The sequence below is a fragment of the Cricetulus griseus genome, chromosome 5 (genome assembly GCF_003668045.3).
Source record: "Cricetulus griseus strain 17A/GY chromosome 5, alternate assembly CriGri-PICRH-1.0, whole genome shotgun sequence".
NCBI lineage: Eukaryota > Metazoa > Chordata > Mammalia > Rodentia > Cricetidae > Cricetulus > Cricetulus griseus.
In genome coordinates this window covers 21,958,116-21,973,963 of record NC_048598.1, presented here as the reverse complement: position 1 = coordinate 21,973,963, position 15,848 = coordinate 21,958,116, and the positions used below count along the sequence as shown (strand labels likewise).

General features: G+C 41.4%; 2 protein-coding genes across 5 annotated transcripts in view; both read right to left on the bottom strand.

Annotated features, from left to right (window-relative positions):
- Positions 1 to 9,098, bottom strand: part of Atf6 (activating transcription factor 6) — a 166,524-nt gene extending 157,426 nt beyond the window's left edge. Inside the window, exons 1-2 of the mRNA XM_027418065.2 lie at positions 8,916 to 9,098; positions 4,116 to 4,305 (exon numbers count right to left, since the gene is read on the bottom strand). Of these exons, the coding sequence (XP_027273866.1) occupies positions 4,116 to 4,305; positions 8,916 to 9,098 (373 nt within the window). The remainder of the gene's footprint in view (positions 1 to 4,115; positions 4,306 to 8,915) is intronic.
- Positions 9,099 to 11,390: 2,292 nt separating this feature from the next.
- The window catches only part of Dusp12 (dual specificity phosphatase 12), a 10,872-nt gene continuing 6,414 nt past the window's right edge, over positions 11,391 to 15,848 (bottom strand). For 3 of the 4 annotated variants that reach the window (XM_027417056.2, XM_027417057.2, XM_035445405.1), the window contains one exon: positions 11,391 to 11,779. In XM_027417056.2, coding sequence (XP_027272857.1) covers positions 11,618 to 11,779 — 162 coding nt within the window. In that variant the 3' untranslated portion in view covers positions 11,391 to 11,617. The remainder of the gene's footprint in view (positions 11,780 to 15,848) is intronic. The other variant, XM_027417058.2, reaches the window with a different exon arrangement.

The following is a 15,848-nucleotide window of genomic DNA, read 5'->3' as shown; positions in this document are numbered from 1 at the left end:
ATATCAACATGTAATAGATATACAAACTATGTGCTCTAAGCTGAATTATGTCCTCCAAAAATTCATATTGAAACCCTAATCCCCAAGATGGCTATATCCAACACAGGGTCTTGAGGAGATTACTAAGGCTAAATGATGCTGTAAGAAGAGGATAACTCTCTTTCCTTCAACACCATGTGAGGACACAGCAAGAAGGCAGTCGTCTACAAGTCGAGAAGGGGGCTAGCATCAAAACCTGAGCACACTAGCTAGCATCCTACACACTGTGTAGGATACTGTAATGACAGATCACTGTCATTAAACATTTGTCAAAACCCTTATCTTTGGCACTATTTGATGCTAAAAAGAAATACGCCACCAAGCCACAAAAAGACACAGAGGAACTCCAAGTGCATACTCCTAAGTAAAGAAGCCAGTTTGAAAAGGTTACATATTGCGTGGTTCCAACTCTACAACAAAAGTAAAATTGTGGAGACAATGAAAAGATCTATTATGGGGTATTGGACTATCAGGTGGAAGGAAGGAGGGATGAATGGATGAAGCACAGGGAATGTGTGAAAGAGAGATACTCTACCCTACTTTGACAACACGGTTATGATGGGCTCATGGTGTTACACATGTCAAAGCCTCTATATTAAGTTTCATCCTTCACATAATACTAATCTATCAAGCCAGGCACAGTGGCTCATGCCTGTAATTCCAGTATTTAGGAAGCTGAGAGAAGAGCACTAAGAATTCAAGAAAGCCTGGGTTGCATCAAATGTTCCAGGCCAAATTGGAGAACTTGTCTTTAAAAATGAAGAAAACTGATCAACACTAATTCATACATCTCAAAAGTACCACACTAATTGCTTTAGTTTGCCTTCCATTGCTGTGATAAACACCATGACCAAAAGCAACTTGGGGAGAAAAGGGTTTATTTAGTTTACATGTCCCAATCACTGCCTACATGAAGGGAAGTAGGATAGGAACTCAAGGCAGGAACCGAGAAACAGGAGCTGAAGCAGAAGTCATAGATGAATGCTGTTCCCCATGGCCTGCTCAGCCTGCCTTCTTATATACCCCAAAACCACCTGCCCAGGTTGGCACCATTCACAAAGTGCTAGGCTCTCCCACATCAATCATCAATCAAAAAAAAAAAAAAAAAAGACCCATAGACTTGCCTACGTGACAATCTGATGGAGGAATTTTCTCAATAGAGGTTCTCTCTTCCCAAATGATTCTAGCTTGTGTCAAATTAACAAACAAAAACAACCAACTAACCAGCATAGTAATATAAGATGTTACCAGTAGAGGAAGTTGTAGAGAGTAGGGGGGATCGTATGGAATTGCATGTATTATCAGTACAATTACTCTAAAATCCTAAAGCTACACTTTTAAAAAGATTATTAAGTCATACATTAAATATAATTAGGGGGCCAGAGGAAGGAGACTTATGAAAGTTTTAGGCCATCCTGTGCTATCTAGCAAGACCACGTCTTAAAAGACCTAACAACAATAGCAATATACAGAGTCAGGTATGACACCATGTACCTATAACCCCCAATTCAGAAGGCTAAGGCAGAATATCAGAAGTTTGTGGCCAGCCTGAGATACACAGCAAAACAATGTCTTTAAAAGATTCTAAGTAAAAGAAATAACAAAATACACCTATGTGAAATCCAAATTTGAGTCTCCACAAGCTTTTACAGAAACACAGCCCTTCTCACTTAGCTACTCTGTCTATGGTGCTTTTTCACAGCAGCAAAACAGCTACAACAGAGGCCACATGATAGCAATGCCCAAAATATCTGCTATGTGGATCTTTTCAAAAGACATTTGCAGATGCCAGCTCTAAATTTCATTAATCACATTTAGAAAATAAATAAATAGAAGCACATCCCATCATGCCCTATGCTGATAATGTCCTTCAAATTGTTCAAGTTGTTCATCATAAGAATACTAATTATAAGATCTAATTTTTAAATTTTAACAGGGCAGCAGCTAAAACTAATTTTAAAACATCAACACTTCAGTAAAATAATCAAACATCCAAAACAGCAACTCCCAGAGAATCCATCATTTTATTGAGAAACCCTAGTAAACAGTAGTATCTAATGCCTGCAAAATCTATCCTACTTAGGGAACACCTAATGGATGAAAGTATTCAAACGAGAGTTGATTGTTAACAGTCTGAAAAAGGAAACCTAAGAAAACAACAGAAGGACACATTCAAGGAGAAATGGGGCACCTGAGAACAGAGTCAATCCACCAACTACAAAGAACTAAATGTTTTGTTGAAGACTTAAGTTTAGCAGTTAGGAAAAATGCAGCTGAGAATCAGAAAACAAGACAAAATAATGCTATCACAAGGTGTTTCATGTTATAGTTTTTAAAATGCCATGAAAATATAAGGGTCAAATGGTTGAGAAAAGAAATCCTAACTACCCAACATACTGAAGTCCACTTGTTAAAAACAGAAAAAGCATTAGGAAGAATACACCTTTGGAAAAGAGTTGTAAAGTGTTACAGAGTAGAAAAACCAGGGGCACAGACTTCAAAGTTAGACAGCCTTGGTTCTAATCCTACTTTTACCATTCAACACCTCTAAGACTCTGAGCACAAATTCTGTCAGCCCCAGTTTCAGCATCTAAAGGAGGGCAGGATCTCACAGGGACAGTTGTTGACATAAATAGCACTGTAGTATGCTCTGCAGAATAGCTGACTGAAAAAATCCTCAGCAAGTAGCTAATGTTATTATACCAAAATATTTAGCTGGAAAAACGCACTGGAAAAATGGACATCTACGGTTTTTTTCCATAAAGTCTTCGAAAATCTACCCAAGGATTAAAACAAAATCTCTCATAGATTGTAGAGCACATCCGTCACCGGAAAATAAACTAGGATGTGCAATACATTCTGAGAGTCCCCTCGTGTTGTGGTAGAATGTTGGTCTCTGGTCCTAGGAAAATAAGAGCCCAAAATTACAACGCTTTAGAACGGTGTAGTCTCACTACAGGGTCCACTGAAGGACCTACAGAATTCCGACTTCATACTGGATCCCGTTAATATTCTGTATTGTAAACACAGCTTCCTCCAAGGATTTAGATGACAACACTTGTCCGTTGTCGTCCCCACTCCATCCATCCTTCCTGAACACCGAAACCAAGCAAGAAAGACTTAACAAGCGATGTCAGAGCTGTGTTTGGGCAGCAGTAGGATTACATCAGCTTATGTTAGATCTAGCAATCAGGGACAGGGGTCATGTGCTTGGGACCTTTGCTTCTTTGCCAATTTAGATATTGCCTTAAGCCAGCAGTGAAAGCTGAGAGATAAGGATTTTCTTCTGTATGTCAACCATATTTTCTCACACATGCCACGCTCACACACACACCACACACACACACACGAACACACACACGCACACACACCACGAACACACACCACGAACACGCGCGCACACACAGACACACAGGCACACACACGGACACACAGACACACACGCACGCACACACACGAACACGCGCGCACACACGGACACACAGACACACACGCACGCACACTCACACACACTCACTCACACACTCAGACACACACGCACACACACGAACACGCACACCACACACACACACGCGTACACACACACACACGCGTACACACACACAGACACACACGCACACACAGACACACACGCACGCACACTCACACACACTCACTCACACACTCAGACACACACGCACACACACGAACACGCACACCACACACACGCGTACACACACACACACGCGTACACACACACACAGACACACACGCACACACAGACACACACGCACTTCGCTCCACGCCCACAGCCCACGGTCTGAGAAAGCAGCTCGGGGCAGCCACGGTCGTCCCGCTGAGTTCTCGGGGTCACCCGGCGCCTCCACCAGGAGCACACGCTAGAAAGCCACGGCCATTCCGATGACAGCATCACTTCACCATCGCCGCGGCCAGGACGGAAGCCCGCGAGCGAGCGAGCGAGCCGGTGCCGGTGGCCTGGCTCCCCGGGCCAGGCTCGTCCACACCTGTCACCGTCCCGGGCGGAAACCCGGAGGAAAACCCCGGGCTAGCCCGGGCACATTCGCAGACCCACTCACCCCAGTCTTCCTCCGGCCCGTGAGGAAACCCCGGGCTAAACGGCGACTCCATGGTCCCGGCCGCACCAGCCGGCTTCCGCCAAACAGACGCCTCTCCCTCACTACTCGGATCGGTGAGTAATCCAAAACGGCGGCGGCCGGCGGACAAAATTTGCGGAACGCTGACGGACGGTGGCCGAGCGGAGGCAAACTAGCTCACCGCACACCCGCACTTGGAGCAAAAGCGAAGGAGACGTCAGCGTTAAACCAAGCCGACCTGTGAGTGAATATTTCCCTGTGGGTGACTTCAGCACTTTCTGTCCCGCTGTGGGATTTTTCTTGTTGTTCTTGTTGCTCCTTTTATTTTTAAAGATGGGCAGCGAGCACACAGATTTAACTGCTTCCGTTAAAATGTGCTGATAACATTAAAAATTAAAATTTGCTGATGAAATTAAAACCATTAAAAGTCTCCTGAACGTAGTGGTTTGTTCTTTGACTGTGCTTAATACTACGATGTAGATATCTCATAGCAAAATTAGAAATCGACAGCAAATCTGATCCGGTGCCTGTGAGTACTTCACTGTCACTGTAAAAGTTTTCCGCGTGCACGTAGATAAAGACAGACACGAAGAGTTTCCACGTTTGCTAGAACTGATTCCTTACACAGTCGGGGGAAAACCTTCTCACAGATCAGACTCGCAGAAAGCCCACTTTCAAACAAATTTAAACGAAGAAAATATCTACGATAAACGCCCCACGTCCACACTTGCCCCCTAAAGAATTTCCAAAACTCGCAGTAAGTTGTCAATCTTTTATTACTAGCAACTCAAGATTCTAAATATTTTTAGAACAAAACCATGCACATAAATTCCAACTGAAACTGTAAACTAGACTTGAAAAAAAATAGTTTCAAGACCATAGTTAGTATTGTTTCTTTTTCAGTTTTACTCATTTTCTGTGGCCGGTGACTACTGCGCAAGACGGAGCGGTGACCGAACGCGGATCCCTCTAGGACCGAGTGCAATTTTCCCCATGGTTACAAACACAACAGAAATGCTTCCCAGAGTCCTCTGAGCTCCTCGTGGCTGATGTTTCTACCGATTGCATTGCGGGATGCGGGGAAGCTGGGGGGAAAACAGTGAGGAAAGCTGGGGGGAAAGCCCGCTCAGAGGTCCTCAAGGCCGGCTGGGAGCGCACACGCATGGACACGTGCAGTGCGCCACACGGGCGCGCACAGACAGACACACACACAGACACGCAGACACACACAGAGACACACACACACGGGCACACACAGACACACCGCACACACACACACAGACAAACACACAGACACAGACACACGGGACACACAGACACACACTCACAGAGACACAGACACGCGCAGACACAGACACACACACACCGCACACACACACGGGCACACACACACCGCACACACACGCACTTTTAAAGTCCCCATACAATAAATGTCATTTCTTCCATCGTTGGAATGATACATTTTTATTTACGGTGAAACTTGTAACTCTTTCATTCTTGCGCTTCAAATTCATTGACATAGAAACTAAAATAAAATCGAGTTTTCTCTACCTACCAAACACCGTGGTCTTTTAAGAAAAAATCATGATTGAACTTCAATTTTTCAGTTTTTAATTTTTGTAAAATTTAATTTTTATAAGTTCTCTTATTCAAAAAGTCTGGGCAGTTATGATAGATATTTGGATACCTGTCATTAAGCAAACAAATGTTAACATTTTTTCACTTAAATCTAAATTTTTCTCACAGTCTATGAAATGTTTAATTTTATATACAGGCAAGTTGAACTGTCTTCCCACTGTATCACTACATACCCACCTTAATTTCCCTCTGTCCAAATAGACAATTCCTACCATGAATTTTATAGAAATCTTTTTAGTCCATTTTAACTTTTACCATGTTTAAATGTTTGTAAATGCATATGTTGAGTGTTGTGGGGTAATTCACATAAATGTATACCACTGTGATGCTCTCCAAATCACTGTCACCAGCATTACCTTTGAGGCTCTCTCCATGTTTTAACTGCTATATTTCCTTGAATAGATGTAATCACAATTTTTGTTTACCTAAGATGGACACTTAGGTCTTTGAATTGTTTACTAGGACATCTTCCCAGGTTTTCTGGGTCACTTGCAAAATGAGCAGTTTACATCCTCACCAACACTAGATATGATCAGACTTTTATAATTTGTGTTACTATGCATACTTGTGACTATAGTTTACATTTCTCTGACAGTTCAGGGATGCTGTGTTTCTTAATGTTCATTCAACTATACATTGTTCCGTGAACTGTCCACTCTTTTATAAAGTGTGCCATTGGGTTTCCTTTCTCTCTGTGATGTGTAATTCTTTAGGTGGCCTACTTTATTCATTTTACTGTTGTGTGTGTGTGTGTTGTGAATGTCTTCTGGCTTAGCATTTGTCTTTATTTATGGGGGATTTTCTCTCTGTTCAGTGTAGTGAATTTGTCAGTCTTTTGTCAGGTCTCTGCCACTTGTATTTTAAGAAATCTTGCCCATCCTGAGGTCATTAAGGCTTTCTTCTTCAGAGTTTATAGTTGTTTTTTCACTCTCTTTTGTTTGGTATCTTAGCTATAGCTACACTATTGACTTTTGTACCACACTCTTGTGTCCAAACCCCTTGCCGAATTCCATCAGTTATACTTTGTCCAGTGTGCTTTTTAGGATTTCCACTTACAAACACTTACATTGTGTACACAGTGTAATAATAAGTCTTTCCACCAAGCCGCCCCCCCCCCAGCGCTGCCACATTGTGGGTGCTTCCTGCCAGGCAGCCCAAGTTCCGCCCACTGCCACATTATGGTCCCAAGTAACATACAGAGACTTATATTAGGTACAAATGCTGCTTTGCCAATGACTAGGATTTCTCATCTGCTCGCTCAGTCTTAATTATCATAAATCTACATATCTTATCGGACACCAATGGAAGCATCCTGTCTTCCCGGGCTCACATGGTGACTCTGCGCTTTCTCCTACATTTCCCAGAATCCTCCCTGACTCCTAGTCCCACCTATCTTGTTTTCCTATTGGCCAACAGTACTTTATTTATCAACCAATAAGACATCATATACACAGGAGGACCGCCCCCATCACACACAGCAACACTTCAACATTTATTTTAACAAATGTAAGAGGCAATATGGTGAATTCCCATGTTACTACCACCCCAGCTTCAACCATTTGCCACTCCTGTTCCATCTGTCCTCCCTCCCAATACCTTTTTCATTTTTTACAGGAATGTCTTACAGCAAATCTCAAATTGTTTCATCTGTGTAAACAAAACCTATTTTAAAATTCCATATATACTTAGCAAATTCAGTAATTCCTTAATAACATCTAATATCTATATGTTCCACATTCAATTTTCAGTCTTTAAAATTCCTGTGTAGGAACTAGAGATGACCCAGCAATTAAGAGCACTTGCTCTCCTAGAGGACCTGGGTTCAGTTCCCAGCACCCACCTGGCAGCTCACAACCAATATAATTCTAGTTACAGCTCTCTTCTGCTTCAAGGAATCCTGCACACATGTGATAGACATGAATAAGTGTACACACATACACATAAATACTAAAAATACATTAAAATGCCCACCTGGAGTTAGTTGGCTTGTAAAAATGAAGATACAAATAAGATTAACACTGTGTTTAGTTCACATGGCAATCCCTTTTCTGTAACAAGCTTTCTTGTTGGACTATCTTTGGATGGCTAGTCCCCAAAAAACAACAAGGAGAATTGGTAATTATAAAAGTTTGGCCTTTAGCTTAGGCTTGTCCCTAACTAGCTCTTATAACTCATATTAACCTGTTTCTATTAATATATGTTCTGCCATGTGGCTCAGTTACCTCTGCTCTGTACTGAATGTTGGACTTCTTCAGAGTCTCCCTGGCACCTCCCTGGCATAATCCACACACCTAGATTCCTCCTCCTCTTCCCCTCTCTCCCCAGAATCCCACCTGTCTCTCCTGCCTAGCTATTGGCCATTCAGCTCTTTAATTAACCAATCACAAGGACACATGCTCACACAGTGGAAACAAGTATTCTGCAACACTCTTCCACACTCTGATGGACACCGTATGCTGAAGAAAACAGTCTTGTCCTGGAGAACTGCCTACTTTGTGAGTCTGCTGACTTTATCTTAACAGTTATGTTTAACTTGTTCCTAAACCTGCCGTATTTACACAGAGGCTAGACTGGGGGTTGGGAGTGCACTTCATTTTTGCAAGAATACTTCACACTTCTAAATTCATACCTGGCCTCCAAGTTCACTTTCACTATGAAAGTATGATCATTAAGAGAATAAAACCATTTATTGGTCATGGATATGTAACCTGGAGATGTTAGTAGGCTTTAGTTTGTTCTCTAGTGGTAACCTACAGATGAACACTGGTTAAAAAAAAAAAACAAACTGATGGGTGAAATTACACCTTGTTATATTGTGTCTCATCAGTACTATTAGATTTTAGTTAGATCAGCACTTCGGTGTGACATCTTTAAAATGTATATTACCCTGAAAAGTGAAACCAAACTGAGATACAGAAATGAAAGATTTTGATGTCAGTCTTGATTATAATTTGGATGTGACCACATCAGTGCTCACAGAGATAGTACTAGTTAAGTTCATTGGGTCACAAGAGAAACAAAAAGACATGAAAGTAAGAGGGTGATTGGAGGGGTATGAGATTGGGAAAGGTGTAAGAATGAGATGTGTGATCAGAAAGCATTGTATACACAAATGAAATTGTAAAAAAAAAAAAAATTAATCACTGGAGAGGCCCAGAGGTTGGCTGTCATCTGCTGTAGGGCAATTACTCCAGGATCAGCCACCAGGAAGTTGCCCACACCAGCCTCCCCGAGCCTAGCATGACAACACGGAGAACCAATGTCTCTTGGCTGGTTCCTGGTAGCACCAACTGACCCAGCAAGGGAAGTAGTCACACTCAGGGTCATGTTGTCCAATGGCCCCAAAGCAGTATGCATGCACTTTGTTTTGTTTTTCTGTTGATTTGTTTGAGGTTCCTGTAGCCAGGCTGGCCCCTGCTCCAACTCCCTACAAAGTTCAAAAAGACCTTTAACTGATTCCTCCTGCCTCCACCTCCAGACTGGCTGGACTTTACATAGTTAGGGTTCCCAGCCATTCCTCCAGTACAATTAGCTTTCAAAAAGGTATTGCCCCTTCCAGCTGGAATGTATGTAGCCAAAAGCAGTGATTTATTCACCATATCACCTACAATAATGCACACATGTTCTCAGTGTGCATTACACATTATACTGAAAAATGCAAATGCAAATGAAATGGGCTACTGTCTGCTATATGGTGTAGGATGGCTAGATGTTAAGTTGAGCCATATGAGATTATGGCTATTCAACCATTTTTCACTCACAAAGGGGCACTCTCATGGATTGACCAGGTTTTGAAATGCTTCGAGGAGATAATGAAGGAGAAAGGGGTGAGAACATTTCATGAAAGACAGAAAGGAAAGAATTTCTTCTTGTTTAAGAAATATTATATGCAAGCTTCCAAAGGGTTCAGTCATATACAGGGGTCTTTCTCAAGAATCATTAGTAAACCCCTCCCAAACTAACTAGGCATGCTTAAAGAGGATTGTTGTTCAAGTTATTTAAAAATTATTTCCATGTCAATGTCTTTTATGATTGTTTTTGGTTTTTTGAGACAGGGTTTCTCTGTATAGCCCTGGCTGTCCTGGAACTTGCTCTGTAGACCAGGCTGGCCTCTATTGTGGGATAATCTTCGTATACTGTAAAGATGTGTCTCTGCCTAAGGTAACTTCTGATTGGTTTAACAAAGGGCTGAATGGCCAATAGCTAGGCAGGAGGGAATAAGTGGGACTTCCGGGGAAAGAGAGGTCGCCAGGAAGAAGAGATGCATTGACACCAGCAAGACACAGAAGAAGTCAGATGTACAGAGAGAGAGGTGAAAGTCAGGTAGCAAAATGTAGGTTAATAGAAACATGTTAATTTGAGTTATAAGAGCAAGTTGGAAAACAGCCTAAGCTAAAGGCCAAGCTTCTATAATTAATAATAAGTCTCTGTGCCATTATTTGTGGACTGGCAGTCCCACAAAGGAATGTCAGATTACAAGCCTCAAACTCAGAGATCCACCTGCCTTTGTCTCTTCAGTGCTGGGATTAAAGGTATGCATCACCACTGCCCAGTTCCATGTCAATGTTTTATACACAGACACAACTAAGTAAAATGTCTTTAAGCCGTAGACCATCCCTCTTTTAGCTAATTCTGATTTTTATGTAAATGTTCAAATTAAACAAATAAAATAAATTCTAGTTATTACAAGTAAAACCAAAAAGCTAATCTGGCCATACCTTATGACATATACACCTTTAATCCCAGCACTCTCAGGAGGCAGAGGCAGTTGGGTCTCTCTCAGGCCAGTCTGGTCTACCAAGTGAGTTCCAGGACAGCCAGAACTACATAGACACGCTGTCTCAAACACAAACATTCTCAAACACAAACATACACAACACACCAGGGCTACATAGAGACCCTGCCTCAACCTTTCTCTCTCTCTCTCTCTCTCTCTCTCTCTCTCTCTCTCTCTCTCTCTCTCTCTCTCTCTCCCCCCTCCCCAAGAAGGAAGAGAGGGATTAACACAGTTTACAAGGCTCGAGACAGTTACAAAATTCACAGGGTCCTTCCCAAAGGTAATAGAAACTGTGATGGTCACCGGGAGAAGAGACCTGCAGTAAGCTGCCTGCAATTCAGCAGGAAGCTCTAGGAATGCAGCTTTTGTGAGAGATTGCCCATGCTGGAAATGCAACTGCTTTGAGTTGCTCATGCTCCTGAAGTAACCCCAATAAACTCACCAATTTACCAAGCTGGACTTGGATGGAACTATCTCTTTGGTCCATGGTCAGTGTCCTATATAGGCTGAATAGATGTCTGTTCACATCTGCCAAGGAGGAGTCACCAAAAGGCATATGTAGGTTTACTAATGTCTCTTAAATGAGACACAGAAATAATTTTTCAAAATACAACAAATTAATCTGCTTTGTATTTCTGAAAACCAAGTTTCAAGTTTTGCATACAATTTTATCCATCTAGACTTTAGTACTTTAGTGTCTCATGACCAACATCCTACAAAGCATAACTTGTACAAATATAAGCGGGTCCAGATGTAGCTCAGAGATAGAACACCTGTCCTGCAAGCTTAAAGCATAGGCTAGATCCAAACAGCACAAAAGCTTTAAAACATGTAACATGGCATCTGGTTATAAAAGATTTTTTATATCAAATCAAAATTACATGATTAAAAGCCTGGATTGCCCAGTGAAGTATTGCACATACATCATATACCATGTATAAGCTCCCAGCACACATCTACTTCAGTAATTATCTTTGGACACTCCAAAGGAAATTTTGACTCCACTATGAAAGATAGTAATCAAGAGAAGTATGTTTCCTGGGCTTTTATTCCAAGCTGTGTCCTAAATTCACAGTTTCCTTGTTTGTGACCCCAGGGCTGGCAACATTTTCATTTCATCCACTCTGTTCTTGTGTATTTGAAAAGCAGGGGTTATCCATCGACCACACGAGCACTGTTCTCCATACCAGTTGAAGGAACCCAACTTGGCACTGCATTTTGGGCAAAGAAGCTGAAAAAAAAGCAAGTGTGTCACTATATCCATTTTATATACATCCAGCAACTATCTTTGACAGTACAGAATATGAAATAGTTAAGTCACGGTTCTTGTCAAAAAACAAAAAAAGTGGTTATATGGATTGGTTGGTTGGTTTTGGTTTTTCAAGACACGGTTTCTCCATGTAGCCCTGGCTGTCCTGGAACTCGCTCTGTAGATTCTGAGACCCACCTGTCTCTGCCTCCCAAATGCTCGGATTAAAGGCATGTGCCGCCACCACCTGGCTCATCAAGGAATTTGTAATCTGGGAAGACACACTTAACCATAAACTACACCTGACACAGAAGAGGCTCTTTGTACTGAACAGGAGGAACAGGAACCTCAGGCTAAAGGGGAAAAGCAAAGCTCAAAACAACCAAGAATGTTTCATCAAGGTAGCAAACACTTGGCTTCTAAACAATTTTAACGGGATTCCAAACTAGAATATCATGGTAAAGGATGGAAATGCATATTCAGATTTTCATCTTCTAATATTAACTGGTATCAGATACACTGATATTCCCGAAAGAGAGAAATCCAAAAGAACTCACCAAGTCAACTGCACTTTCTCTAATGTTAACAACAGCATTATCATTTATGTTTAGTATACATGGTCTGAGTAGGAATTTTTACTTTAAATTGAGCTACAGAAGTCTGTACATAGAGTCAGCAAGATGGCTCAGTGTATAAAGGCATTATTTGCCAAGCAAGCCTGATGACCCGAGTTCGATTCCCAGAACCCATGTAAAGGTTGAAGGAAAGAACTGATGCCACAAAATTGTCCTGACCTCCATACATAGGACATGGCACATTCCTAAGTAAATAAATAAATAGGTAAGTTTTATTTAAGTCTGGATATAAAACTCAGAAACATAAGTAAAAAGGAAAAGAAAAAAATACAGCTAGGCATTATAGATGTCTGTAATCCTAGATAGTTGGACCATGAGGAGTTTGAAGATAATATCAGCTACATAGCACATACAAAGCCAGCCTAGGCTACATAGCTCTCTCTCTCTTCTCCTCTCCTCTCCTCTCCTCTCCTCTCCTCTCCTCTCCTCTCCCTCTCTCCCTCCCTCCCTCCCTCCCCCCACACACATACACGTTACTCTGTCTTAAACTTGCAACTATAAATGACTGGTGAGTCAGTTTTGTCACCTTAACACAAACTATTATGACTGAAAAGAAGGAACATTGGCTTTGGAATTGCCTCCATCACACTGGTCTGTGGGCATGTCTGTGGGGGTGTTTTCTTGATTAATGATTGATGTGGCCCAGCCCACTAAGGGAGGTGCCACCCCTGGAGGACCTACTTTCTTATATAAACCAGGCCCATGGACTAAGCCATGGAGACCAAGCCAATAAGCAGAGCTCCTCCCAGGTCTCTGGTCCAAGTTACTGCCTCCAGGTTCCTGCCCTGACTTCCTAGAAGATGGAATGTATGCTGTAAGATGAAATAAACCCCTTCCTCCCAAAATTGGTTTTGGTCATGGTGTTTATCACAGCAATAGAAACCTATCTAAGACAGCTGATAAATACGTAAATACACCGATTTTCAATAGTAAGCATGAAAGTCAGGGACATTTTAGAATTAACATTTCTTTACTCCACAAACATTTTATAGTATCTATCATAAGGGAGAAGAGCAATGGGTACACACGTTCTCTTAGTGAGAAGAAATTCTATAAGCATAAATACTAGCCTTAATGGAGTTGCTAAGCCAAGAGGTCCATTTCTAAGTATCTATTCTATGGAAAATACATATAAATGTACAAAGAAACAGACACAAATGTGATTTAGAATATTTATTTACTTGTTTACTTGTTAATTAATATAGTATCTCACTGTGTAGCCTTAGTTAGCCTGGAACTTTCTATGCAGACCAGACTCACCTTAAACTCACAGAAATCCATGCTGGGATAATAGGCATGCACTACCACATTCACCCATGATTTAGACTCTTCTACAAAAGTGTCTTTACTCTGTGTTGTGCACATTCATTTTATAGGTTAAATAAAAGCAAGCCAAAAGCACAAAAACCAAAATTGGGTTTCTTTGCAATTAAAACCTCTATGTCAAATCACAGTCCTAGGAATGGGAAGAAGAGTCAGGCACAGTTGTGCATGCTTGTAATTCCAGCACTTGCAAGACAGACACGGGAGGACCAGGAGCTGGAGGCCAGCTTGGGCTACATAGATCCCAGGAGGACAATGGAATGGTAGGTCTCAAATTCAGGACAAATGGCTAACTAAGGTGCCTATTTAACATATCAAAGCAGACTCTGGCCACAAGCCTTCCTCAGTCCCCACTCTTACAGAGTCACCCTGGCTAGCACAGCCAGCCCCCTACCCAACCCTCTCCAGCCCCTGAGCTTCCCTTCACCCTCCCCAACCTCACTGACTCCTACATAACCCAATTTCTTGGCCTCTTGGTCTCTGGATCCTCTCTCTTACCTCCTTTCTGTCTCTCACTCTTCCCGCAACCCCGCTCCTCTCATGGCTCAGTTCAGTCTGGGGCCTGGCTCCGTCTGGACCCTTCCACAAGCCTCTGGCTGTGCTCTCCTAATATCTACAGTACCCCTCCTCTATACCTAGAAGCAGTCATGTCCTCATTTTTTTCATTGGACAAGGAGTTGGAGGCCAGTCTAGGCTGCATGAGATCCCTGGAGGACCAGGGCTGTTGTGGAATATTCGTTTAACTAAGCAAAGATATGTCACATTTGTTTACGCTGTATTTGTTTAACTATGTAAAGATATGTTGAATTTGTTTTAACTTGCTTGCCTAAGGCATCTGATTGGTCTAATAACAAGCTGAATGGCCAATAGCTAGGCAGTAGAGGGATGGGCAGGGCTGGTGGGCAGAGAGAATAGTAAGTAGGAGGAGGAATCTAAGAGAATGAATGAGAAAAAGAGGGAGACCAGCAGCTGGCTGGCTGGCAGCCACACACAGAGGAAGCAGAAAAGTAGGACATACAGAATGAATGAAGGTAAAAAGCCCTGAGGCAAAACACAGATGAGGAGAAATGGGTTAAACTGAGTTATAAGAGCTAATGAGACAGGAGTAAGATAAGGTGGAGCATTCATAACTAATACTAAGTCTCTGTCTTTATTTGGGAGCTGGTTGGTGGCCTGAAGATTAAGCCTGATACACTGGGCTACATGAACATAAGATCCTGTCTCAAAATCAAAACTGAATAGGGGCCTAATATGGTAATGCACACCTAAAATCCTAACACTCAAGAGGCTGAGGAAGGAGGATCATGACTTCAAGACCAACTCAGACTACATCGCAAAACTCTGTCTCAAAAAACCAAAATGAAATGAACAACAATAAAAGGTAGAGTAACTCCCAATGAGTACATTATTTTGGGTGTGATTTCAAAAGCAAAAAATCCTTTGTAACTATATTTAAAAACTACTGAAGATTATAAAATGGGGGAATTTTATATATAAGCAAAGCAAGTTTAAAGCAGCTCAATCTGAACATATGGATACCACTTTTCAGACAAAATAATAACTAATGTAAATTAAGTTTCCTCATCAATAGATTACATCTGTAGCTATTATATTCTCAAATGAAATACAGTAAAAAGTTTCATAAAAGACCTACTGTACAAATTTTTATACACCCATACAAGCTTTCAAATTCATTAAAACTTTATTTCATGGGGTTGAGTTGTAGCTTATGTAGAATGTATCGGGCACACAAGGGCCCTGGATTAAATCCCCTGCATTAAAAAAAATTGCTATAGAATACCTTCAGATTGGTATCAAGTGTACATAAAGGCAAATGTGAGGGCCACAGGATATGTTTCTGAGCTTCATTTTCTAATAGGGAATGAAAACCATCCCATAGCAAATACATTAAATTCAAAGATCAGAAATATACAAAGCTAAATGAGAAAAATAAATTTTAAACATAATTTTACCTTGATTTATTCCACTTAATTTTGTGATATATCCAATTTTTTAAGGTATTAGTCTTATGGTTGAAAACATAAACAATAGTCTTAAAACAAATCTAACTTGGATGAGTAGTTCTCCATCAA